The following is a 25773-nucleotide window of genomic DNA, read 5'->3' on the forward strand; positions in this document are numbered from 1 at the left end:
GGAGGGAGTTGAAAGTCCGTGTTGCCGAACGACAGCCCCAAAACATCACTGCTCTAGAGGAAATCTGCATGGAGTAATGGGCCAAAATACCAGCAACAGTGTGTGAAAAGCTTGTGAAGAGTTACAGAAAACGTTTGGCCTCCGTTATTGCCAACATTACCCATGTTGACAATTACAGGCCTCTCTAATATTTTCAAGTGGGAGAACTTGCACAATTAATGGTTTACTAAATACTTATTTGCCCAACTGTATTGGTAACTAAATCGAAGTATGCCTATATGGGATCTGTAATTGTTATGTCCTCTGGTCTTATGTTGACTACTTTTTGGGTTTAATTTCTTTCTAAGATTGTACATTGTTCATCCGTCCACAGGATGTCGCTATTCTAACTCAGAATCTTAAGTTTTTCTTTGGTATTGCTGTTTGCGCTCGGCTTCCCCTAGTGGCGACTTGCTGTAAGCAGCAGGCAGAAAGAACTTTTTATTTCAGTTGGAAAAGAGGCCTTGAGGTGTTAAGACGTTACACACCTCCTCTGCACCATACATCGTTGGGAACCCTTGACAAAACAAAATCTGTAAGTTTGTACGTTTTAACAGTGGGTTAGATGTAATTTTGGTGTGTCTATTCTGTTATTTTGTTGTTATTTATGTGGCGCGAACCCACACGTTTTTGTGCTAAGCTAAAGTAGCCACTTCATTTCATTTGCTCATAATGGAGCCAGTTTTCTGTTGTTTACATGAACATGTTATTGTATAGAACCTTTTATTTTGTGTATAACATTGGTGTTTTATGTATGTTTCAGTTTTACCACACACACACACGCGCACACGTTCACGCGAAGAAATAAATGAGAGGAAGGAGTTTGGGCCTCCATTTTTCTTTGTTGGTTTAGCTCGCTGCCAAAGTCGAGTAGCCATACGCTCGGCTGAGGGCAGAAGAGTAAAAAGATTTTCAACACATCAAGCACCCAAGATGTCTCAGCAAGAAGTTTCACCACCTATCAGCCAAGTGGTCACCAGGTCGGAGGCCAGTCATTCTCATTCTTCACGCCGGTCCAGAACGAGTCAAGCTGCTGCACAAGCACGAGCAGACGCCGAAGCTGCCTACGCCAGAGCACGGTACGCCAAACGCCAAATCGACATGGAGGTCGAGAAGGCACGCATCGAGGCAACACTACACGCTCTGAAGACGGAAGGTGAAGCAGAAGCAGCGCTCGCCGCAGCTAAAGTTTGGGAGGCGACTTTCGAAGAAGAGGAGCGCGCCAAAGTCGACCTCAGCGAGCAAGGGGTATTTTCCAAGACACCCCCCTCCATCAGGCGTGCACAAGAGTATGTGCATGCTCACTTTGACGACCAGCGTGTCCAAGCAGATGGCACACAAACGCCAAACAATGAGCACCTGGTTAGGCACAATGACTCTCAACAACCAGAAAATAGCCCAAAATCAGCTGGTGCTTTTCCACATGTGCGTCACATCGACATCGCTGACGAAGAGCATCTCCAATCTCATCGTGCGAGAACGGACATCTCACACCAGCCTACACCTTCAGCAACCCCACAAAGTGAACTGTCCAATTTAGCAGCCTATCTAGCACGGCGTGATCTGCTGACATCGGGGTTCAAGGTTTTCGACAACCGGCCAGAGTCCTACCTGTCCTGGAAGTCCATGTTCTGCAACGCGACGGAAGGCCTCAATCTCAAGCCCAGCGAAGAGCTCGACCTTCTCACCAAGTGGCTCGGCGGGGAGTCTCTTCAACACGCTCAGAGGATCAGGGCGGTCCACGTGAGTAATCCGCAGGCAGGTCTCCAGCGTCTGTGGCAGCGGCTAGACAAGACTTATGGCTCTCCAGAGGTAATTGAATCCTCACTCTTCCAACGGTTGCAGACTTTTCCAAGAATCTCCAACAAAGACACTCACTTACTGCAGGAGCTTGCTGATCTTCTGTTAGAGCTATCGTATGCCAAAAGTGAAAGTTATTTGCCGGGTCTTAGCTTTCTCGACACACCAAGGGGCATAAACCCGATAGTTGAAAAACTCCCATATGGACTCCAGGAGTCATGGGTTACACAAGGTACCAAATACAAAAGGGAAAACGGTGCAGTCTATCCACCTTTTTCGTATTTTGTGCGGTTCGTAAATGACTACGCTGAAATGAGAACAGACCCTAGCTTTATGTTACAGTGTTCAAACGTAATAAATCCAAGGGTTGATAAGACATCAGTAAGACGAGACAAATACAGAGTTCCATTGGCGGTGAATAAAATAGAGATCAGTCCGGCTAAATTGACAGCACCCGATCCAGACAAACAATGTCCTATCCACCAAAAACCACATTCACTCGTCAAATGCAGGGGGTTTAGAATGAAAACACTAGACGAAAGAAAGAACATTCTCAAAGAGCACGCCATTTGTTTTAAATGTTGTGCGTCCACAAATCACAGGGCTCGAGACTGTAAAGCTATTATCCAATGCTCAGAATGTGATAGCGATGCTCATGTGTCTGCCATGCATGTCGGTCCACCTCCATGGACACCTCAAGACTTTAATCCCCCAACCCAGAGTCACGGCGGGGAGTCTGAGGGCCCAAATCCTGTGAACACAGCCAGTTGCACAGAAGTATGTGGGCAAGGCGTAAAAGGAAAATCATGCTCAAAGATCTGTTTAGTTAATGTATATCGCCGAACTTCTCCAGAAAAGAAAAAGAGGGTATATGCCATGTTGGATGATCAGAGCAATTCATCCTTAGCCAGATCTGCGTTTTTTGACATGTTTAATGTGCAAGGTACCATATTCCCATACACCATGAGAACATGTGCAGGTTTATCAGAGACACAAGGTCGTAAAGCTGATGGCTTTGTTGTAGAAGATGTAGATGGTAAGGTCTCCATGATGCTGCCTACAATAACAGAATGTGATCAGATTCCAGATAATAGAGACGAAATTCCCAGCCCTGAGGTAGCAGCAGCTCACCCTCATTTGCGATCAATCGCTTCACAGATTCCTCCTCTCGACCCATCGGCAGACATTCTTCTGCTCCTGGGAAGGGACATCATTCAGGCTCATAAAGTTCGTGGTCAGGTAAATGGGCCAAACAATGCACCTCATGCCCAGCGTCTCGATTTAGGATGGGTTGTCATAGGTGATGTCTGTCTCTCTGGAGCTCATAAACCCACATTGAACTCATTTAAGACGAACGTTCTAAACAGTGGACGTCCCACGTTCCTCAGTCCTTGCGAAAACACAATCGTTATCAAAGAGAAATACACCAAAAACGATCCACTAAACACACAAGCGGAACTAGGACAACATATTTTCCAACAAACAACAAATGACGACAAAGTTGCACTTTCGGCAGAAGATGCGTTGTTCCTAGACATTATGCACAACAACTTTGCTAAAGATGAGGCGAATAACTGGGTAGCTCCACTTCCATTCCGCTCACCTAGGCGGCGCCTACCTGACAATCGGCAGCAGGCCTACAATCGTTTAATGTCGCTCCGCAAAACGCTGAGAAGAAAACCTGAAATGAGAGCGCATTACGCTGAGTTTATGGAGAAAATATTCAGCAAGGGCCATGCCGAACCAGCGCCCGCACTGGCGCCAGATCAAGAGTGCTGGTATCTCCCTAGTTTTGGCGTTTACCACCCGCAAAAGCCAGAAAAAATTAGGGTAGTCTTTGATTCGAGTGCTCAACTTGACAATGTTTCTCCCAATGACGTGCTCCTCAAGGGACCAGATCTTAACAACACTCTCGTAGGAGTTCTGATGCGGTTTAGGTCCGACCCATACGCCGTTATGGCAGATGTGGAGCATATGTTTCACAACTTTATAGTACGAGAAGACCACCGTAACTACCTTCGTTTCTTGTGGTTCCAAAATCATGACCTTGATGGAAAAGTGCAAGAATTTAGGATGACTGTCCATGTGTTTGGTAATTGTCCTTCCCCATCAGTCGCCATCTTTGGACTGAAAAGAACAGCCATAGAAGGAGAAATGGAATTTGGCAGTGACGCAAAAGAATTCATTGAACGGCACTTCTATGTAGATGATGGGCTAAAGTCATTCTCTTCCATAGAGCAGGCCATTGATGTTCTTAGTAGGGCACAGAAGATGCTGGCTCAGTGTAACATACGCCTGCACAAAATCTCATCCAATTGTCCTCTCATAACAGGAGCCTTTCCAACCGAAGATCGTGCTGTAGGCATGCAAGGTCTTGACATTGGGCAGACTACCCCACCAATGCAGCGCAGTTTGGGCTTAGGATGGGAGCTGTCGACTGACCAATTCAAGTTCCAAGTAAGAGTAAATGAAAGGCCGTTCACAAAAAGGGGAGTTCTGTCAGTTATCAACAGTGTGTTCGACCCACTTGGTTTTGCTATTCCAGTAATCGTAGGGGGTAGAACCATACTCAGAGACATTTCCACAAATGTTTCAGAGTGGGACACTGAACTGCCAAAAGACAAATTAGAACAGTGGCAAAAGTGGAAAAGTTCCCTCGAACACCTACAACATCTTGAAATTCCCAGAATGTACACTTCAATACCGCTGTCTGCAGCCCAAAGAATAGAGATTGACGTTTTTTGTGATGCTTCCACAAAAGGCGTAGGTGCTGTAGCATACCTCAAACTCACAAATGAGGACGGACACAGCGAAGTGGGATTCCTCCTCGGCAAAGCACGTTTAGCTCCTAAACCAGACATCACCATACCCCGACTTGAACTCTGTGCAGCAGTCCTGGCCGTGGAAGTAGCAGAGTTGGTTCTAGAGGAGCTGGATGTCACAGTCGATCAGGTGAATCTTTACACAGACTCAAAGGTAGTGCTTGGGTACATCTCAAACACCAAGAGACGCTTTCACGTTTATGTGCACAACAGAGTCGAACGCATCAGGCGCTTTGCACAAACTCACCAGTGGCATTACGTGCCCACACACTTAAATCCGGCAGACCATGCCACACGAGCGTTGCCCGCTGAGCAGCTCTCCAGCTCCACCTGGCTCAGAGGCCCAGCTTTCCTCTCCAGGTTGGACCAAAGTCAAGTTCGAAGTCAAACCTTCGATCTCATAGACCCAGAGACTGACTGTGAGTTGCGTCCTGAGGTAACAACTTGCACTACCACCCTATCAAAAGGCCAGTTTAATAGTGCCAGATTTGAAAGGTTTTCAAGTTGGAAGGTGCTGCAAAAGGCTATTGCCAAACTCCAACATATAGCTCAATCATTCAAGAACAACTCTGAGGTTTCCTGTCGTGGCTGGCACAACTGCAACAAACATTTAACTGAAAAGTCACTGCAACTAGCCAAGACCACGATCATTCGCACCGTTCAAAGAGAGGTCTTCGCAGAAGATATTGGATGCATTGAAAAAGGCACAGCTTTAAAAAACTCAAGTCCACTCAGCAAACTGAATCCATTTGTTGACACGCAAGGGCTCCTTAAAGTTGGAGGCCGACTAAAGAAAGCACAGTTGTCTGCAGAAGAAACCAATCCCATACTAATCCCTGGAAAGCACCATCTTGCTCAGCTCATAATAAGACACTTTCACGAAAAATTATGTCACCAGGGAAGGCATTTCACGGAGGGAGCAGTCAGAGCAGGGGGCTTTTGGATTGTGGGAGGAAAAAGAGCAGTAAGCAGTGTGATTTTCAAGTGCATCACATGCCGCAAATTAAGGGGCAGGCAACCTGAACAGATCATGGCTGAGCTACCTGAAGACAGGCTGTCCACGGACCCTCCTTTCACAAATGTAGGCCTTGATGTGTTCGGTCCCTGGTCCGTTACAGTGAGAAAAACGCGTGGTGCTAATGCAGATGCTAAAAGATGGGCAGTCATATTCACCTGCATGAGTACACGTGCAATTCATATTGAAGTGATTGAGTCAATGGACACATCGTCGTTCATTAATGCACTGCGTCGTTTCTTTGCCATCCGAGGTGGTGCCAAACTCTTGAGATCTGATTGTGGGACAAATTTTGTGAGTGCCTGCAAAGAGCTCCAAATAGACAAACTAGGCTGTCACAATGACAAAATAGGCACATTCTTGAAAGACAGTGCGTGCAAATGGCAGTTTAATCCTCCACATGCATCCCATATGGCTGGTTCCTGGGAACGCATGATCGGCGTCACCCGAAAAATCCTCAATGCAATGCTCCTTGAACATCCATATGGGAAGCTCACACATGAAGTACTCGTGACATTGTTAGCTGAAGTCACCGCAATTGTAAATGCACGCCCGCTAACGGCTGTTTCTACAGATCCCGAAAACCCAGTCATTCTTACTCCTGCGATGCTACTCACGCAAAAGGTTGGCACACCACCGATTCCACCAGGGCAGTTTCAGACCAGTGACCTATTCAAAGCCCAATGGAAGCGCGTGCAGTACTTAGCTAATGTTTTCTGGAGTCGTTGGCAGAAAGAATACATCGCAGGCTTGCAGGTTCGTCGCAAGTGGAAAATAAAAAAGCCGAACCTTCAAATGGGCGACGTTGTTTTAATGAGGGAGTCTCTAGAACATAGGAATAATTGGCCACTCGGACTGATCACAAAATCTTTCCCAAGTGAGGACGGTAATGTCAGAAAAGTTGAGGTTAAGATTTGCCGAAACGGCGAGAATAGGTTTTACATTCGCCCAATTCGTGAAGTTGTGCTTTTGATGTCTAAGGATAGCATGTAAAACGAGTTGTTGTTGTGTATCGTTCATTAGTTAAGAGCTGACATCTTGCAGATGTCAGGCGGGGAGTGTTATGTCCTCTGGTCTTATGTTGACTACTTTTTGGGTTTAATTTCTTTCTAAGATTGTACATTGTTCATCCGTCCACAGGATGTCGCTATTCTAACTCAGAATCTTAAGTTTTTCTTTGGTATTGCTGTTTGCGCTCGGCTTCCCCTAGTGGCGACTTGCTGTAAGCAGCAGGCAGAAAGAACTTTTTATTTCAGTTGGAAAAGAGGCCTTGAGGTGTTAAGACGTTACACACCTCCTCTGCACCATACATCGTTGGGAACCCTTGACAAAACAAAATCTGTAAGTTTGTACGTTTTAACAGTGGGTTAGATGTAATTTTGGTGTGTCTATTCTGTTATTTTGTTGTTATTTATGTGGCGCGAACCCACACGTTTTTGTGCTAAGCTAAAGTAGCCACTTCATTTCATTTGCTCATAATGGAGCCAGTTTTCTGTTGTTTACATGAACATGTTATTGTATAGAACCTTTTATTTTGTGTATAACATTGGTGTTTTATGTATGTTTCAGTTTTACCACACACACACACGCGCACACGTTCACGCGAAGAAATAAATGAGAGGAAGGAGTTTGGGCCTCCATTTTTCTTTGTTGGTTTAGCTCGCTGCCAAAGTCGAGTAGCCATACGCTCGGCTGAGGGCAGAAGAGTAATGTTGAAAAATTGTCTTGGCCACAAATTCCTACACATATTCCTATTCAATTGAAAGCCCAGTTCGCTTCACAAATAAAATTTTGTGTGAAGGGAGGTTAGGCCAGTTTCTATTATGAATGAAGTATATACCATGAACAAAGAGGCCTCACAAACCCTGTCACTATCAACAGGGTTTGAAGCTTTCTTCGGAGCATCCGATGTTCTGTCAGATTTACATACTTAGCCATAGTAGCATACTCTTATGCTTATATAGTTTTCCCACACATTAAATGTTGCTCAAAATGTTTTAAAAATACCTGTCAAATTATAATCGTAGGTATGCACTAAGCCTGTGGGGCATTCACAAGACTGCATTTGATAAAGTTGTGCGGCCGCTACGTGTTTCCGCATTACAATGCAGATTTATGGAACATTAATGTCGTCATTATTAAATATGACGCATGCTTAATACGATGACAGTGATCAAATGGTTATGAAAAAAAATGATACAACTACAATACTGAAAATGGATCTGCATTTTAATGCAGAAAAGGTGGCGGCCACACAACTTTATGAAATGTAATTCAGTTTATGCCAAATGTGGTTCTATAATTTAAAATGTTTAAGTATTATAACGCGCTTAGAGCAAGATATAATGTATGGAAAGCACTAAACACACAAGTGTGCTACTCTGATAACATGCTAATATGACAGAGCGCTTGGTTTTTCACCTGAAGCCATTTTTTTCCTTTTTCGCCTTCCTTTTCAGTAGGAATTTGGGGGAAAAAAAACTTTTTACAGTCTGTTGGGGGCCTGCTAATCAATCAGACAGCAAGAGTGAACACTCTGCCTCAATAAATCCTCCTCCACATTTGCAAAACACCCGAACTATAGGTGAAAAATTGCGCAAGAAACATAATGAAATCACGAAAGATCCTCCGATACATTTTCTCACGTAAAAACTAAAACTTTTTAAAATTGTGTATCACATTCTGATGTCAATGTCGGGAAATAATAGTAAAATAAAAAATAAAAAATACATACAGTAAATATACTAATAAAAAAATCAAATAATGCTAAAACCCAACCATTCCCTTCTACACATTCTGAAAATTTTTTTACTTTTTACAATAATTTTGGAAGGGTGTATACACAGTCAATATTTACTAATAGAAAAGACAATACAAAGAGCCTTATTCAATTTTAAACAAAATCTTGTCTGCAATCAGGACACCTCAAGTATGTAATACTGCAAACCTTGACTGTTCAACCCATCAAAAGGCCCCCATGTGGAGTTAACGATCATCTAGAATTCTTTTATGAGCCTTCTGGTTTACATGTCATACTTTTTTAAATGATGGTTCACCAGTGGCAGCGTGGGCGGGACAGTGGTCAGGGTCCTGATGAGAAGCGGTTGCAGTAGAAGCCCACTGGTCTGTGTAACCCAAAGGTGTAAAATATCCACAGTCCTGAAAACTGGAAACCCGTTCAAACTCTTCGCACACACCGTCCCCATCAAAAACATAACATTGGCTGGGTTCACCTTTTGGAAAGAAGACATAGAGTAGGAGGATTTATTAAAGAATAAAATCCAGGTTTATAAATCTGGCAGGACATTTCATCCCAATCTGTCAGTGAACCAAATCTGAACAAATCTAAATTGTACTTTTGTTGGCCATTATTAATGATAGACATGTCAATTCTACCATATTACCCACTGTGCCAATAGACACTAAATAACACCTCCCACCCTATTTCAATTTCAATGAGTTGGTCAGTATGCCTGAATTTGTCCTCAATTTTGCTCAAAATTGCACAATTCTGATGTGTCAAGGCATTGTAAAAATAGCAAAATACTAGCCAAGGCCAGCTAAATGAAATGTCATGTTAAATTGTTATTTCTGTTATTGTCTACTTCTATCCTATCACTGCACATTTTTATGCATGCGTCAATACTCATTTGCAGAGAGTTGTTTCATGTCTTACATCTTTTAATTAAAAAGACAAAATAATCTTTGCCAACTTCCCTAATTAAGGAAAGTCAAGAAGTGTAAAGTGACAGTAATTGGTGGCTTGTATTTTTTGTATGACTAATATTTGACTTATCTGTGCACACTTCATCCAAGTGTCTACATGTGTATTTATTTTAGAGAGGTTGTAGAATGTTATTGATATGCTATTGTATAATATGACCTGGGATAAAATAAAGCCACATATCATACTTTAGGATTTTAGCGCTGCTAGACTACAAAGAGAGTGGTGCAGAGTCAATACACAATTTCCTCACAGCAGAGTACCCATGAGCTAAATTCCTGTTTCATCTGGTGCTTTGTCATAAAGTGAAAGGGTGAGGTCAAGCTTTAAAAACTGCGTACTTGACAATAGACATTTGTTACAGTACATAAATAAATTCAAGCGCTCAGTCCAAAAAGTGAGTATACTAAAGAATGTTTTAACACCATTTACAAGCATGCTTTTTGGGACTCACCAACACAGTTGAAACCCTTTTCCTTCCGACACTTCTTAGAGCATCCATCGCCATCTAACATATTTCCATCGTCACATTCATCAGCCCTACAGAGACAGTACAGACACTATTGGCTTAGTTTTTATTGACGGTATAGACTCGGTTAAGTGTTCATACCCTTGAATGACACCATCTCCGCAGTAAGGCTGGCCATGCGTGTAAAAAAGGGATGGAGAGATATGGCTGAGCATACCATCCCTTTCTACCTGGATCATGTACTCATACCTTTCTCCCATTTTTACAGTTCTGCGGAGAAGAGCATTTCCTTGTTCTTAAATTGTGTGGATTTAAACTTCAAATTAAAGTTCATGAAATTTCACTTATTGATGTTGGTTTTGCACTGTGCAATGTAATAATATTTATTGGAATTAATTACAAATTCATTCAGAATACACCATAGCATATTAAAGGGTAAAGATGGCCCTTTTCTTATAATTGTGCAATATTAAATCAATTAAATCAACTCAAAATTCAAACCCATGATTCTACTGCAAAAAATGGAAGCATACTGTTGCATTAACCTTTCAATTTTACGCTCACTGTATCTAAGGTTGTACTATATGTTGATTTTATTTATGAAATCATTAATCTATTGGATATCTATTGCTATCTAATGCTATCAACTAATTTTACCTTTTTGTTTTAACTAAATTTACGAGGTCTTGCAGACCACTGCGACACGTTGGCGGATCTGCATCACAGTCATGTAGTTCTGGGTTTAAAACTTGGATTTAGCCTTTGTATGTTCTCAAACATCTGTGTTGGCACCGTGGCTTACTTCCACATTCCAAAAAGGTGCATGCTAGCTAAAATTTCTCTAGGTCGTTAATGGTTGTTTGACTCGGGAAAATACTTAAGGTGTCCCCTACCACAGACACAATGTCATCTGGGAAAGACTCCAAAGCCCTACAACTATGAAAAGGGATATGTGGAATAGAAATAGATGGATATTCAGATATCTGATAAACATTACACTACGGTAGTAGTCGGCATGATTCCCCTTTTCTTGAGATGCCTCCTATGAATAATATGGCTTACATTTTCATTTGAGAGCTCCATCTGTTGCTTTGGCATGCCCTCAAAACACCACAAATGGATTTTTAGTATCGACATGGACATGGATTTATTGTAGTAATAGCAGGACTAGAGACTTAACTTATTTTAGTAACAGCACATGACACCTTAACATTAAATTTTAGGGGCACAAACTATAAATCGACTTGCAAAGTAAGTTCAAATTTCTTATTATTGATTTACATTTTTACTGATAATAGGGGGGCCACTGATCCCAAAAACTGAATTACCTGCATGTTTCCATTACTGTTTCATTACATAACTGTTTGGCTGCTTCATCAGAATTGTTTCCTCTGGCACACGAGATTCACTGGTAAGGAAGTAAACACTGATTACTTCACTGATAAACACTGTTTTGATTTACAAAAAAACAGGACACTCGTACCCAGCCCGGACCATAACCAACTATACACTGTATAATACACATGCATACATACACACATGTGCACACTCACATTGAGTGAAATCAGACACTCTTTAATTTTTAAAAAGATAGAAAAAATCCTGGATGCGCTAAATTGGACGTAGAAAGTGGGTATGTCAAGGGAAAAGAGGACATTGGGTCAATCTATTTAACCATTATTTGTTTACAAGGGTTATTTGAAACCTGTAGCTTTACCTTTTTCCCCACGACCTTCCTCTTACTTTACATATATACATTAGCCAATCACAGAAAGGCTATATAACCTTCTCTGTGTGAGGAGTGAGACAGATCCTATGTCAGGTGACTATGGCACAGATGCAGTGTACCCCCTGGTTGGGTCTGTGGCCATTATCAGAGGGCATAATTAACTGAATAGAATAAAATTATTGTTGTGTAGCCTGTTTTCACCACAGTGCAGCCACAGAAGCAGTAAAATGCTCGACAAATTCCAAGCAGTCACTGGTGTTTATGGACTCTGATTCCACAATTGGTTCTTATTCAAAATATGTTGGCTCTTGTGTTGCTTAACCTCCGCTGTGTCTTACTCATACTTCTCATCCTAGTGCCAAACCCTCTTGCAGCACTTACCGGTAATTCTTGATCTCTCTTGATTCTTATCTTTTACGATGTCCAACTTTCCCCACATTTCCTTTTCATTATCGGCTCTAATTAATCCTCTCTTGCTCCTACCTAGGTCCCAGCCAAAAACAAGTACTCTACCCCAACTTCACTCACCACACATCAAGCCCCCTTTGACCTTCAGTTCCTCATAACTTGACTCTCACCACGTCTTAAATCATTTTGCACTGAGACATTACTTGTGTCAAATAGATGTGTTCCTGATATAAAAAGCCTGTGTGGCCCAGTCCAACTAACATCAGTCATAAAATATTTGTTTCCACAGTCGATGCATTAGGCTTAGCTTGACTCTAATTATAGTAGTATTTACTTTGTATTTAAAAAACTGGAAAATACATTTGTGGTATTTTGTGAACTGATATTAATATGCCAGTTCTTATTTTATTATTAGATAATCAAAATGTTTTTGTTGCTGATCCTTTGATTGCTTTTTCTAATGCAAAAAAAACTTGTATATGGAGTTTCCTGCTTGGGAAAAAGGGTTGTCATTATAAAAAAATTTTTTTTTTAAAAAGCAACAACGACCAATCATTTTCCTTCAAGGTTATCATTAATTGATATTGAATAAAACAATTGGCCTTGACTGAAGTCACTGCTATCTGAATGTTTAATTTTGTAGAATCTGAATTTTACCTTAATGTTTTGGTCATCTTGAAAAGTTACATCGTACTTCAATAATCACTTAATCATAATGACCTGTCCTTGAATATCTGCTGGGTCTGAGGTGATGGCAATTTGCTGGTGAAGGGTGGCCGCCGGTGAATATGATACAACAAAGGTCGACAGCCAGAGCAGAGATGACTACCAGGGCCAGAAGACAACATTGCGGCATCAATCTCCATCTTCTCATCAAAGGTGAAGAGCTTTATGGCACTGATGGCAACATTGTTGGTATCGAGCCGTAGGGTGAAGGGCATGTCACAGAAGATGTGCTGTGGTCCAAGGCTCATGGTTTTACCTGTGTCTGTTATCAGCTCTATGTCAGCAATGGCAGGATTGTCTGAGAAGAAGTAAATGAATGAAGTGGATCAAATTAGTGTATTTTCTATAATAATGGAATAATGGTTTGTTTTGACTCTTACACCCGTGCAAGTGTTACTTGTATATGGCGGAAAATGCAGACAAGACTGAAAAAGCACTGCTCTTGCACTCCTCTTTAAAAGAAAGTGCTGTATTTTAAGCCATAACAACTGTTGTTTGATAGAACAATATGTTTAGATGCTGCCATAACAGATTCATGGCGCATTGAAGCAGAAATGTGAAGTAATTTCATAACATGCCAAATAGGGTCACAATTAAATTAAACATTGTCCAACAAATAAAGCATGAAAAAATCATTTCTATGTTGTATATTTGACAAAATAATTGCGTTTCCGAAGTTCGAGCCTGAAAGGGGACGAACCCGGAAGTGATACGTCACACCAGGAACAGCGATGGCAGCTCCATACATATGGCCGCCATACAAAGCCCTTCAAACAGTGATTCAAACAGCGAAAGATAGAGCGCAAGGGAGGAGATCCAAGTTTTTGAAGAGTTGGAGGAAGAAGAGGAGGCTGGAATTTGGTGTTGGACCTAACATGTATTAGCCAGACGATAATCAGGATGCAAACAATGTGCTTAGACTACCTGACATGGAATGGATACAAGACCCATCGAGATTACAAGATTGGTAAGATATAGGCTGTTATTATTTTCATGATTTGAAGATGCAGGCATTTGCATATAAGTTTATGATTTTGTCTATCTGATGACATTGTTAAAAAAAATGATAATCAGACTTCATGTTCATTTTGGCAGACCCGGCAGCTCTCGTGCATATAAAGTAATAATATAAAAACGTTGGGGGGAAAGAAGGAGATGAGTCGTTGATGGCTTTCTCCACTTTATTGTGGCAACAATAAGAAAACAAAATAATAGCGGACTGCCGCCACATTCGACCGCGAAGTTTTGCTTCTCGCTGATCTCCTCCTCGCCTCCTACTACTCCAGCGTCTCTTAAAAGGATCGTGCATAGTGTCTTGTTATGAGCTTTTTGTTTACAAATGTATCGAACACACGACGTGCTGACAACTTTGTTTCTTTATTAACACATGGAGCTAACAGTACAACACAGCTCGGGGCTCTCGGGAGGAAGTGGCGTCTAATAGCGTGAGGAAATGTAGTTTTTTCACACAAGCGAACAGATTACAAAGCACCACTTCAGTGTTGTCCCGAGACTACATTTCCCATAATTCACTGCGTGACCTGCGCGCTCGCCGATTCGCTGCCACACATTAAACCTGTCATTACACCTGTCAGCGGCTCTCGTACGTATAACACAAACTAGAAGGCTATCAAGCGATCACCTTGAAAGAAACACCGAACCGTACAAATGCAATGCAATGCTTGAAGCATGAAGGTGGAAATACATAATACAAATACAAATAAATGTGCACAAACTCACCGGTGGTGTGTGTCTCTTACGGCAACGTGACCGTGAATTACCGCGACGCCGACCCGCTTATATGCACATCCACCCCCCTTGCCCGATTGACAGTGGATTAACCCTTTCGGACAAGATCATAGATGACGCACAGTTTAAACACGCTTAACCTAGCGAACGCAACAACAACTAAGATCGGGGATTGCCACGAGTTAACTTTCGGCTAACGTCGCTAGCTTATACTGTTCATTCCACAACAGGTGGCAGCTCTGCTTTGACAAAGTCTATCTATCTATCTAAATCTATCTAAAAATCACACTTTTTGGCAAATCCTTGATCATAAGCAGACCGGTTAAGGAAGCAGACATTTTCGAAGTGTTTGCAGCAGAGAACACTACTCGATGATGGCGTGAAATTCATTCACTTCGTGCGAACGAAAGATGTCCATTTACGTGCCTTGCTATCCTTTGGCCACTCATACAACTTTTTGCTTGAGTGAGAACAAAACATCGCCACACACCCAGTGACGCCTCCAGAAATTTTTCATAGGGGTGGCCAGATGGGGTCACCTAAAATCTTGAGGTGGCCAAAACTAAAAGCCATAATTTCAGGTTTTCATTATATTATTGCATTGCATTATTGCAGGACACGGCTACTGATATATTTTGGTGTATTGTGTAATATTTGATGTTACTAATGATTTAATGTGCATAGTCCATAACTGTCCAGTCAACATTTTGAGTTCCACAACAATTCTGTTTTTATTGTGTTATGTATATATTAGGCATAAGGTGTACATTTAACTAGGGCTGCCAAACGATTAAAATTTTTAATCGAGTTAATCACAGCTTAAAAATTAATTTATCGTAATTAATCACAATTCAAACCATCTCTAAAATATGCCATATTTTTCTGTAAATTATTGTTGGAATGGAAAGATAAGACAGACAGATATATACATTTAACATACTGTACATAAGTACTGTATTTGTTTATTATAACGATGAATCCACTAGATAGCATTAACATTATTAACATTCGTTCTGTGAAAGGGATCCACGGATAGAAAGACTTAATTCTTAAAGGATAAATGTGAGTTTGTATAATGTGACTAAATATTGCCATCTAGTGTATTTGTTGAGCTTTCAGTAAATGATACTGTCGCGACTTAACTGTTCTGCCCAAATGCATGATGGGAAGTGGTGCAACCATGACTGTGTGTGGTGGCTGCAAATGCTATATCTTCTTTGCGTTGGGTACATTACAGGGTGTTAAGAAAAACTCCTGTCATTCTTCCCCACGTTGCTTCCAACAATATTAATAGTTGCTGTTGCTGTTGCTTTTTAGATGATAAATAATCGATCCAAAAATAATCGATCCAAACAAATAAAAATTAAAAAAAAACGTTTAAAAGGGTAAATATGTGAAAATGAAAATCTCGATCACTCCTTGATGTCTGCGATATCTACATAATGACCCTTCATGTATTACCATGTTTCACCCATAAAATCCCCCAAAAATCTGGCTGTGGCCATTCACAGCTGTGTGTTGACACTTGGTGATACATGCAACATGGAGTTTTTGGATGGAAAAGAGGTAAGTACGCGATAATATCTCGATAAAATCATGGCGTCTTTAACTATGTTCTCGTGTGCTCTCTCCTCAAGATAGGGTTTTGCTATTTAGAATTTTTTTTTTTTTTAATTCCCTCATGTTTAAAATTTTTCTTCCCCCAGAAAATTGAGATTTTAAGCTTTTCAATGATGTATCACACATGCATATCGGACAATTTTAAAATTTGGCCAAATTGGGGGTCTCAGAGTGGAACCTCAAGTCACCTGAGTGTTTTCCGACATATACAGACGCAAATGCATTTAGAAAATGATGAAGCTGTATGATTTCACCTTTTTCAGATGACCTCAACTAATTTGGATTCATAGAAGGCAAAATCACGAAAATAATTTCGAGGTCCAAATATTTCTGAACCATCCTCCAATTCTTTTGTACAGGAGTCCTCTAACCACGCCTTTACGGACTCCCCAAACTTCCCACAGGTTTGAAATGAAGAATTTTATCAAAACTTTTTTTTGTGTGTCCAGAGACTATACTTAATATAATGTGTCGCTTTAAGATACAAAATTGTGATAAAAAGCTATAAGTTCAGACTTACTTGTGGAGATGTATGTTATCCAGAGCGTAAGAGTTTGTGGAACAATGGGGAAGAGAAATTTGAGCATGAGAGTACAACCCTCAGGTTCAGGACAGGGGGATGTCACATTAGTATCATAAAGGCTGAGTTCAGGACTCCAAGCTTGAAGACTCGGCTCACATGGCTGCTCGACATCCGGTGGGCCTGTGATGTGGAAATAACACAGAATAGAACTATTCATCTTTCCTATGTAACATGCAGTAGTTTTAAATTGATACTGTATCATAAACCTAAAGTTTAGTGTTATTCTTTTATTTTTGGACTTGTCGTTGACCAATACTTTTTCAAAAAACTGACTTGTACTCTGCACTGATTTGTTTTTCATGCTGTGTGAACCATCCAATTCCAATTTTTCCGATCCAACTTGGGCTCATTCATATGTGGATAAAAATCAGATGTACAGTTGGGCAAATGAGTATTGAGTCAACCACTAATTGTGCAAGTTCTCCCACTTGACAATATTAGAGAGGCCTGTGATTGTCAACATGGGTAAACCTCACCCATGAGAGATAGAATGTGGGAAAAAAAACAGAAAATCACACTGTTTAATTTTTAAAGAATTTATTTGCAAATCATGGTGGAAAATAAGTATTTGGTCAATACCAAAAGTTCATCTCAATACTTTATTATGTACCCTTTGTTGGTAATAACGGAGGCCAAACGTTTTCTGTAACTCTACATAAGCTTTTCACACCCTGTTGCTGGTATTTTGGCCCATTCCTCCATGCAGATCTCCTCTAGAGCAGTGATGTTTTGGCAGTGGCGCCTCCAGAAATTTTTCATAGGGGTGGCCAGATGGGGCCACTTAAAATCTTGGGGTGGCCAAAACTAAACGCCATAATTTCAGGTTTTCATTATATTATTGCAGTAAAAAGGTCAGGGGAAAACTATCAGAAAGACTTAAAGACACGGCTACTGATATACCGTATTGGCCCGAATATAAGACGGTGTTTTTTGCATTAAAGTAAGAATGAAAACCTGGGGGACGTCTTATAACTGCGGCCTAAAAAAAAACAAAAAAAACTGCGGCCTAGGCATATACCCATTCACGACGCTGGATGGCGCCAGTCATCAATGAATCGAATGCTGAACTTCAGTTGCAGTTAGACTTCACTTTGATAATTAATGCAGTTATTGCAATTTTGTTTTATCACAATATTTTTTTCTTATTTATATTTCAAAAACCAGAAGCCATTCATTTATGAATTTGATTGCACTTCAGTTTACACATTTAAATGTTAAATGTTTAAATGTTCAGATATTAAGTTTTGAATGCGAAATTAAATGCATTTTCTCTCAAATATATTGTTATAATCATTTGTTTCAGATGTATTGTAATTATTTTCTGTATAAAAATTAATTTGGTGTTCAAAAAGTCTTTTTTCAAACTTGAGTCTTGAAAAAGAGGGGGTCGTCTTATAATCGGGGTCGTCTTATATTCGGGCCAATACGGTACTTTGGTGTATTGTGTAATATTTGATGTTACTAATGATTTAATGTGCATTGTCCATAACTGTCCAGTCAACATTTTGAGTTCTACAACAATTCTGTTTTATTGTGTTATGTATATATTAGGCATAAGGTATACATTTAACTAGGGCTGTCAAACGATTAAAATTTTTAATCGAGTTAATCACAGCTTAAAAATTAACCGTAATTAATCACAATTCAAACCATCTCTAAAATATGCCATATTTTCTGTAAATTATTGTTGGAATGGAAAGATAAGACAGACAGATATATACATTTAACATACTGTACATAAGTACTGTATTTGTTTATTATAACGATGAATCCACTAGATAGCATTAACATTATTAACATTCTTTCTGTGAGAGGGATCCACGGATAGAAAGACTTGTAATTCTTATATGATAAATGTGAGTTTGTATATTGTGACTAAATATTGCCATCTAGTGTATTTGTTGAGCTTTCAGTAAATGATACTGTAGCGACTTAACTGTTCTGCCCAAATGCATGATGGGAAGTGGTGCAACCATGACTGTGTGTGGTGGCTGCAAATGCTATATCTTCTCTGCGTTGGGTACACTACAGGGTGTTAAGAAAAAGATCAACTCCTCTCATTCTTCCCCACATCGCTTCCCACAATATTTATAGTTGCTGTGGGAGCGATGACAAAGCTTTTGTCAATTAAAAGCACGGCCCCAATGAAAGCTTGTATCTACTTCACTCTGCTTCATATCTCTGTATATAAGTAAAACGGCGCCATTGTAGGCTATTTGCGGCAATGCGTGAATAAGTCGTACACCGTGCGTTAATTGCGATAAATATTTTCACGTGATTAATTTTTTTTTTTTAATAATTACTGCCCGTTAACGCGATAAATTTGACAGCCCTACATTTTTCAAAATAAATGCATTCATTTGGGATGAAATGCATAACTGATGCTACAACAATCTAACGATATACTGGCAAGCGGGGTGGCCAGTGGGGTGGCCAACCAATTTATAGGGGTGGCCGTGGCCACCCCTGGCCACCCCCTGGTGGCGCCACTGTGTTTTGGGGCTGTCGTTGGGCAACACGGACTTTGAACTCCTTCCACAAATTTTCGATGGGGTTGAGATCTGGAGACTGGCTCCTGGCTCCAGCACCTTGAAATGCTTCTTACAAAGCCACTCCTTTGTTGCCCTGGCTGTGTGTTTGGGATCATTGTCATGCTGAAAGACCCAGCCACGTCTCATCTTCAATGCCCTTGCTGATGGAAGGAGATTTTCACTCAAAATCTCTCTATACATGGCCCCATTCATTCTTTCCTTTACACAGATCAGTCGTTCTGGTCCCTTTGCAGAAAAACAGCCCCAAGGCATGATGTTTCCACCCCCATGCTTCACAGTAGGTATGGTGTTCTTCAGATGTAATTCAGTATTCTTTCTCCTCCAAACACGAGAACCTGTGTTTCTACCAAAAAGTTCTATTTCGGTTTCATCTGACCATAACACATTCTCCCAGTCCTCTGCCATTCCATCCAAATGCTCTCTAGCGAACCACAGACGGGCCTGGACGTGTACTTTCTTCAGCAGGGGGACACGTCTGGCAGTGCAGGATTTGAGTCCCTGGAGGCGCATTGTGTTACTGATAGTAGCCTTTGTTACTGTGGTCCCAGCTCTCTGTAGGCCACTCACTAGGTCCCGCTGTGTGGTTCTGGGATTTTTGCTCACCGTTCTTCTTATCATTTTGACACGACTAGGTGAGATCTTGCATGGAGCCCCAGATCGAGGGAGATTATCAGTGGTCTTGTATGTCTTCCATTTTCTAATAATTACTCCCACAGTTGATTTCTTTACAACAAGCGTTTTACCTATTGCAGATTCAAACTTCCCAGCCTGGTGCAGGTCTACAATTTTGTCTCTGGTGTCCTTCGACAGCTCTTTGGTCTTGGCCATAATGGAGTTTGGAGTTGACTGACTGAGGTTGTGGACAGGTGTCTTTTATACCGATAATGAGTTAAAACAGGTGCCATTAATACAGGTAACGAGTGGAGCCTCGTCAGACCTCGTTAGAAGTTAGACCTCTTTGACAGCCAGAAATCTTGCTTGTTTGCAGGTGACCAAATACTTATTTTCCACTGTAATTTGGAAATAAATTCTTTAAAAATCAAACAATGTGATTTTCTGTCTTTTTTTTCACTTTCTGTCTCTCATGGTTGAGGTTTACCCATGTTGACAATTACAGGCCTCTCTAATCTTTTTAAGTAGGAGAGCTTGCACAGTTTGTGGTTGACTAAATACTTATTTGCCCCACTGTATATCCAACACCTCTGAAGTATGAACACACGCATATGTCACTATTAATTGAAAGATGCCACCATTGCTCGACAAAACAACAGACGCAAATGAGCAATGGTGGACGAAGGTGCGGACATGAACTTTTCGTTCGAGATACTGCACATTAAGCAATTAGATTAACAAAATTTAGCTCCATTCGCATAAAAAAAATCCCCAAAGTTGCGACAAAGTATAACGGTACGCATCCCCGCCTCAGTGGTACCATATTAATTACTGTGAAAAGAATTTGGAATTGACACATAGAGTAAACATAGCCTAAGACATTCATAGCACACAATGTTAAACTAATACGTCAATTGTTTGACTGACCAATAGCCTCATCAGGTGCCCAGTATCCTGAAGTGTCGCAAATGCGTGGTGAGGCCGCCTCATTAGCATACTGGTGGTAGACACCATCTTTGTCACAATCTCCACAATTGACGCCAGACATGTGGGAGCTGTCACAAGAGAAAACATGAAAGTTTCCAAAGCTGGAAAGACAACCTGGAACCCCTGTTTTTGACTGCTCAAAGGGGGCAAGAAGAGGTGGAAAGTGAATGGTGACGGTGTCATGCCAAGCCAACACACTCTCATTCACCAAAAATGTTACCTCTCTAGTAGCAAGACAAGTGCATGTTACTGAGCTATTTGCTTGTGTCAATGCAACTTTTCGGTTTCGGTATTGTAATTTTGAAAAAAAGGGCTAACTAAAGAACTAAAACCACATTGTCACAATTTGGACATTTAATTTTTGGTGCATCTCTATTACCTTTGCCTGTCTTAATATAATACAATAACAATGCTTTAAATCACAGGTGTCAAACCGATTCCAGAAAGGGCCTAGTGGGTGCAGGTTTGCTTTCCAACCAATGAAGAGGACACCTTTTCACCAATTAGATCTTTTACATGTGTAATCAGTTAAACTTTGTCAGGTGCTGCTTGTTTCAGCAGGAAGTTCATTGGTTAAACTCTCTGCGCGGTATCAGTTGGAACAAAATCCAGCACCCACTAGGCCCTTTCTGGAATTGATTTGACACCTGTGCTTTAAATTGATACATAGCAGGGTTCACTAAATCCGGACCTCGGTGCCACTTTTCCTGTCGTGTTTTCCATGTCTCCCTCCTCCAACACACCTGAATCAAAATAATCCGGATCATTATCAGGCTTCTGGAGAGGTTGCTGATGATATAATCATTTGATTCAGGTGTGTTAGGGGAGAGAGACGTGGAAAACACAAATAGATTTCACTTCAGTTTCAATTCAATTTGCAAAAATAATATTGCAAGACCTTCGCGAGCCAAGAGTTTAGTAACAAAAAGGAACAGGGAAGGCTTGAATCCTGCTAGTTAGCAAGCTGTAGCAACTAGTGCCAAGCACTAACTGGCTAGCTGCTTATTGCATTTCAATTTCTCATTAGCAGTTTATTTCATCGTGGATATACTCACTTAAATAACATGATTATGTTTATTTTAGGGCTGTCAAACGATTAAAATTTTCATTTTTAATTTTAATTACAACTTAAAAATTAATTAATCGTAATTAATCACAATTAATCGCAATTCAAACCATCTATAAAATATGCCATATTTTTCTGTAAATTATATATACTGTATATTCTGTAAAATAAATTGTTGGAATGGAAAGATAAGACACAAAATGGATATATACATTCAACATACGGTACATAAGGACTGTAGCGGGCATTTCACTCTACTGTCATTTAAATCTGTCTATGCTGTCCTCACTCCGAAGCGTCTACTTTTTCCAAAGCTAGACAGCTAGTGAACGACGCCTTAATAATTAGACTTCTTCCTTTTTCATCTGATTTATTAATAAAATGGTCTCAAACCATTGTCCTCTTTAGACCGTCATAAAAATACTAAATAAAAGTACACAAGCATTGCATTAGCAACAACGTTAGCTTAGCACGCTATACAGGTTCACTAAACATAAACAAAAAGTGTCTCATACAAAAAATATAACATTTCGCTTACTAACATAATATGTACATTCTTTACAACAACCATACTTACGGACAAATCTTGTCCAAGGATCATATAAGCACAACATTATCAGCCCGAGACGTCGTGCAGCCATAATGAACTGGCAAGAAAACAATAAACCATGTAGCAAAGCGACCACAAGAGTTCGCTGTTGGACAGCACAAAAAGCCTTGCTGTAAAACTTACCAAAAGGCAGAATACTTTCTGAGCGGGACATGTGCATTAATTGCGTCAAATATTTTAACGTGATTAATTTTAAAAATTAATTACCGCGCCTTAACGCGATAATTTTGACAGCCCTAGTTTATTTGTTATAGAAGGTTTTGTCAGGACAGTTTAACAAAAATAAGGCTTGAATCCTGCTAGTTAGCTAGCTGTAGCAACTAGTGCAAGGCACTAACTGAAGAGCTGCTTATTGCATTCCAATTTGTCATTAGCTGTTTATTTCATAAAACAAAACTAACACAAATCATACAAAAAAACACTTAAGGGTACCTTTCATAGAGTGACCCCATTAATGGTGCCAGCCAATAAATAGAGACAGAATCTGGACTCTGGTCAGTCACCATTGGTGGCAGAGGGATGGTACCAGGTCGGTGTTTCATCAGCCAGTTCTGATAGACCAAGTCAAGATAGCAGTGCATCCTGGCTACTTGGTTGGGGGTAAAATGATTGGTGCAGTTATCATCTATTAGTGGGAGGAAAAAAATAAAAGAATGAGTATCAACTAATCATTATGGATTATGTCAGAATCCCAATGTTTGTCCACGTCATCTCATAATTGATTATCATTCAGAGGCAGGTAAAAAGTGAGCTGGCACTTTTTTTGTTCATCACTTGTTTTTGTTTTTTGTTGATTGTTTATTTTTTGTTTTCTTCAATTAGATAAATTCATTAACCTGTATAACTCATGTAATTATTATATGGTGTGTCCTGGTACATGGTGATACCACATGTATCGTTAACAGTTCCAGGATCATGGCAGGCTTTGGATTTGGGTGTTGGCGCAGTGTCAGCGCACAGATCTCCTGTTTCCATAGATGGTGTGGTTTCCTATAGATTACACATGACAAAACACGCATACTTGTAAATGAAAGGTTTGATACAGTTGACAATGTCCAAATTGCACAGACAGCAGGTGACCAGCTATTTATTTTCTAATCTTATTTGTAAATATAAGAATATTGTTCAATTTCAAATTTTTTTGCAATGCCAATTTTTTTCAACATGATTTTGTAAGTTACTGAAGGCCACTTTGGAATACTCAATTGAAAAAAAATCCCACAAAAAGAGAACATTTCATGTACTGTAAATGATGTCTGCTATGAGGCCATGCTGTCAAAATTGGTAGGTCCATTTTTACCTGACATGGGTCATCACAGGAGTCTCGTTCACTCACTCCCTTGAAGACATGGTACAGTCCAAATATGTGGCCCATTTCATGTATCATAGTGTTGTGGTGTCCACTTGTGCCGAAATAGGATGGGTTCAGCACCATTCCACCTGAGGAAAAGAGCTAAATATTGTTAATATGCTTAAGGTATTACAGAATTGTGAGCTTCAATTTAAATGAATACACTCATGGTTGACAAATCAGTGTCCATTTGACTATCTATAAATTCCCTTATCACTGCCAGATGGAGGAGTGCTGTGCCTCCATCAATGGGACTAAATTTCATATTGCCTCAAATTGTCAAATTATTCCCATTTACAGACTAATTTTACCCATTTTTCACATTCAAATTACATAATATTGCAATCACTTCCAATTCTCTCATTTCAGTATTATATGATAATTAGATATCATGAGCTAATCAATCAATAAAATACACATTTACTACTTTACACTATCCTCAATTGGATTGAAATACTATTCTAACCGTCATGAAACATTTTGGGTTTGATATCACAATAATGTAAGACTATAAGATAAGATATCAACACTCAAATATTGTCTCATTTCAGTATTTTCCTGCACATTTCAGGAAGCCTTAATTTTTCCTGCTAATAAGTGGAATGGATGTACTAGCTTCAGCAATTTATATTAACTTTACTCTCTGGAGGTTATTATTGCTATCACTAAAAAGGGCTTTACAGCGCTTTGTCAACTCCTGTTGTTCATGAGCAATTCATTCCCATTTGCAAAGGTTTGCTATGTATTTATTACCTTTCCAACCGCAAAAACAATGCTTAAGTATTTCTTGTCATGAATTCTACAAGGTTTTTTGTTATGTTGGTGCAAAGTGGTGGTACAAAAAAGTGGAAAGGTAATAAATTAAGAACAGCTGTACTGTGGAATGGGGTAGCAAGTTTATCGTGCCCACACTGATGTTTCTGTGTTTTGTTGTTATGTTGGTTTGCCTTTTCCAGTGGAAAGTGGTGTAATGATTAGGAGAGGAAAGTGGCAATATGCCAGGAAATCTCTGCCATCATGATCTCGCCATCTTATTTGGACAATAACAAAGTATAGTACAACACAATATGAACCGTGTTTCCAGTTAACTTGGGAAGTTGTGCGTCATTTGTAAATTTATACTGAATACAATTATTTGCAAATCCTGTTCAACAATATATATATATATATATATATATATATATATATATATATATATATATATATATATATATATATATATATATATATATATATATATATATATATATATATACATACATACAGTGCCTTGCAAAAGTATTCGGCCCCCTTGAATCTTGCACCCTTTCGCCACATTTCAGGCTTCAAACATAAAGATATGAAATTTAATTTTTTTGTCAAGAATCAACAACAAGTGGGACACAATTGTGAAGTGGAACAACATTTATTGGATAATTTAAACTTTTTTAACAAATAAAAAACTGAAAAGTGGGGCGTGCAATATTATTCGGCCCCTTTACTTTCAGTGCAGCAAACTCACTCCAAAAGTTCAGTGAGGATCTCTGAATGATCCAATGTTGTCCTAAATGCCGATGATGACAAGTAGAATCCACCTGTGTGTAATCAAGTCTCCGTATAAATGCACCTGCTCTGTGATAGTCTCAGGGTTCTGTTTAAAGTGCAGAGAGCATTATGAAAACCAAGGAACACACCAGGCAGGTCCGAGATACTGTTGTGGAGAAGTTTAAAGCCGGATTTGGAAACAAAAAGATTTCCCAAGCTTTAAACATCTCAAGGAGCACTGTGCAAGCCATCATATTGAAATGGAAGGAGAATCAGACCACTGCAAATCTACCAAGACCCGGCCGTCCTTCCAAACTTTCTTCTCAAACAAGGAGAAAACTGATCAGAGATGCAGCCAAGAGGCCCGTGATCACTCTGGATGAACTG

General features: G+C 40.0%; 2 protein-coding genes across 3 annotated transcripts in view; one reads left to right on the forward strand and one right to left on the reverse strand.

Moving 5' to 3' along the window:
- Nucleotides 1-25773, reverse strand: part of pappa2 (pappalysin 2) — a 92632-nt gene that overhangs the window by 43384 nt on the left and 23475 nt on the right. The window contains exons 6-14 of the mRNA XM_057858019.1: nucleotides 23812-23951; nucleotides 23348-23501; nucleotides 22944-23136; nucleotides 20776-20903; nucleotides 16622-16804; nucleotides 12727-13030; nucleotides 10011-10139; nucleotides 9855-9940; nucleotides 8713-8909 (exon numbers count right to left, since the gene is read on the reverse strand). Coding sequence (XP_057714002.1) covers nucleotides 8713-8909; nucleotides 9855-9940; nucleotides 10011-10139; nucleotides 12727-13030; nucleotides 16622-16804; nucleotides 20776-20903; nucleotides 22944-23136; nucleotides 23348-23501; nucleotides 23812-23951 — 1514 coding nt within the window. The remainder of the gene's footprint in view (nucleotides 1-8712; nucleotides 8910-9854; nucleotides 9941-10010; nucleotides 10140-12726; nucleotides 13031-16621; nucleotides 16805-20775; nucleotides 20904-22943; nucleotides 23137-23347; nucleotides 23502-23811; nucleotides 23952-25773) is intronic.
- On the forward strand, nucleotides 297-7382 carry LOC130930222 (uncharacterized). Of its 2 annotated transcripts, none has more exons than XR_009067015.1 (2): nucleotides 297-7017; nucleotides 7246-7382. XR_009067015.1 is itself a non-coding variant. In XM_057858018.1 (2 exons), the coding sequence occupies exon 2, from the start codon at nucleotides 973-975 to the stop codon at nucleotides 6667-6669; it is 5697 nt and encodes a 1898-aa protein (XP_057714001.1). In that variant the 5' UTR covers nucleotides 297-574; nucleotides 803-972; the 3' UTR covers nucleotides 6670-7375. The 2 variants fall into 2 exon arrangements, 1 of the variants encoding a protein (XP_057714001.1); XM_057858018.1 differs by having other exon boundaries at nucleotides 297-574; nucleotides 803-7375.

The sequence above is a fragment of the Corythoichthys intestinalis genome, chromosome 14, assembly GCF_030265065.1.
Source record: "Corythoichthys intestinalis isolate RoL2023-P3 chromosome 14, ASM3026506v1, whole genome shotgun sequence".
Classification (NCBI taxonomy): Eukaryota; Metazoa; Chordata; class Actinopteri; order Syngnathiformes; family Syngnathidae; genus Corythoichthys; species Corythoichthys intestinalis.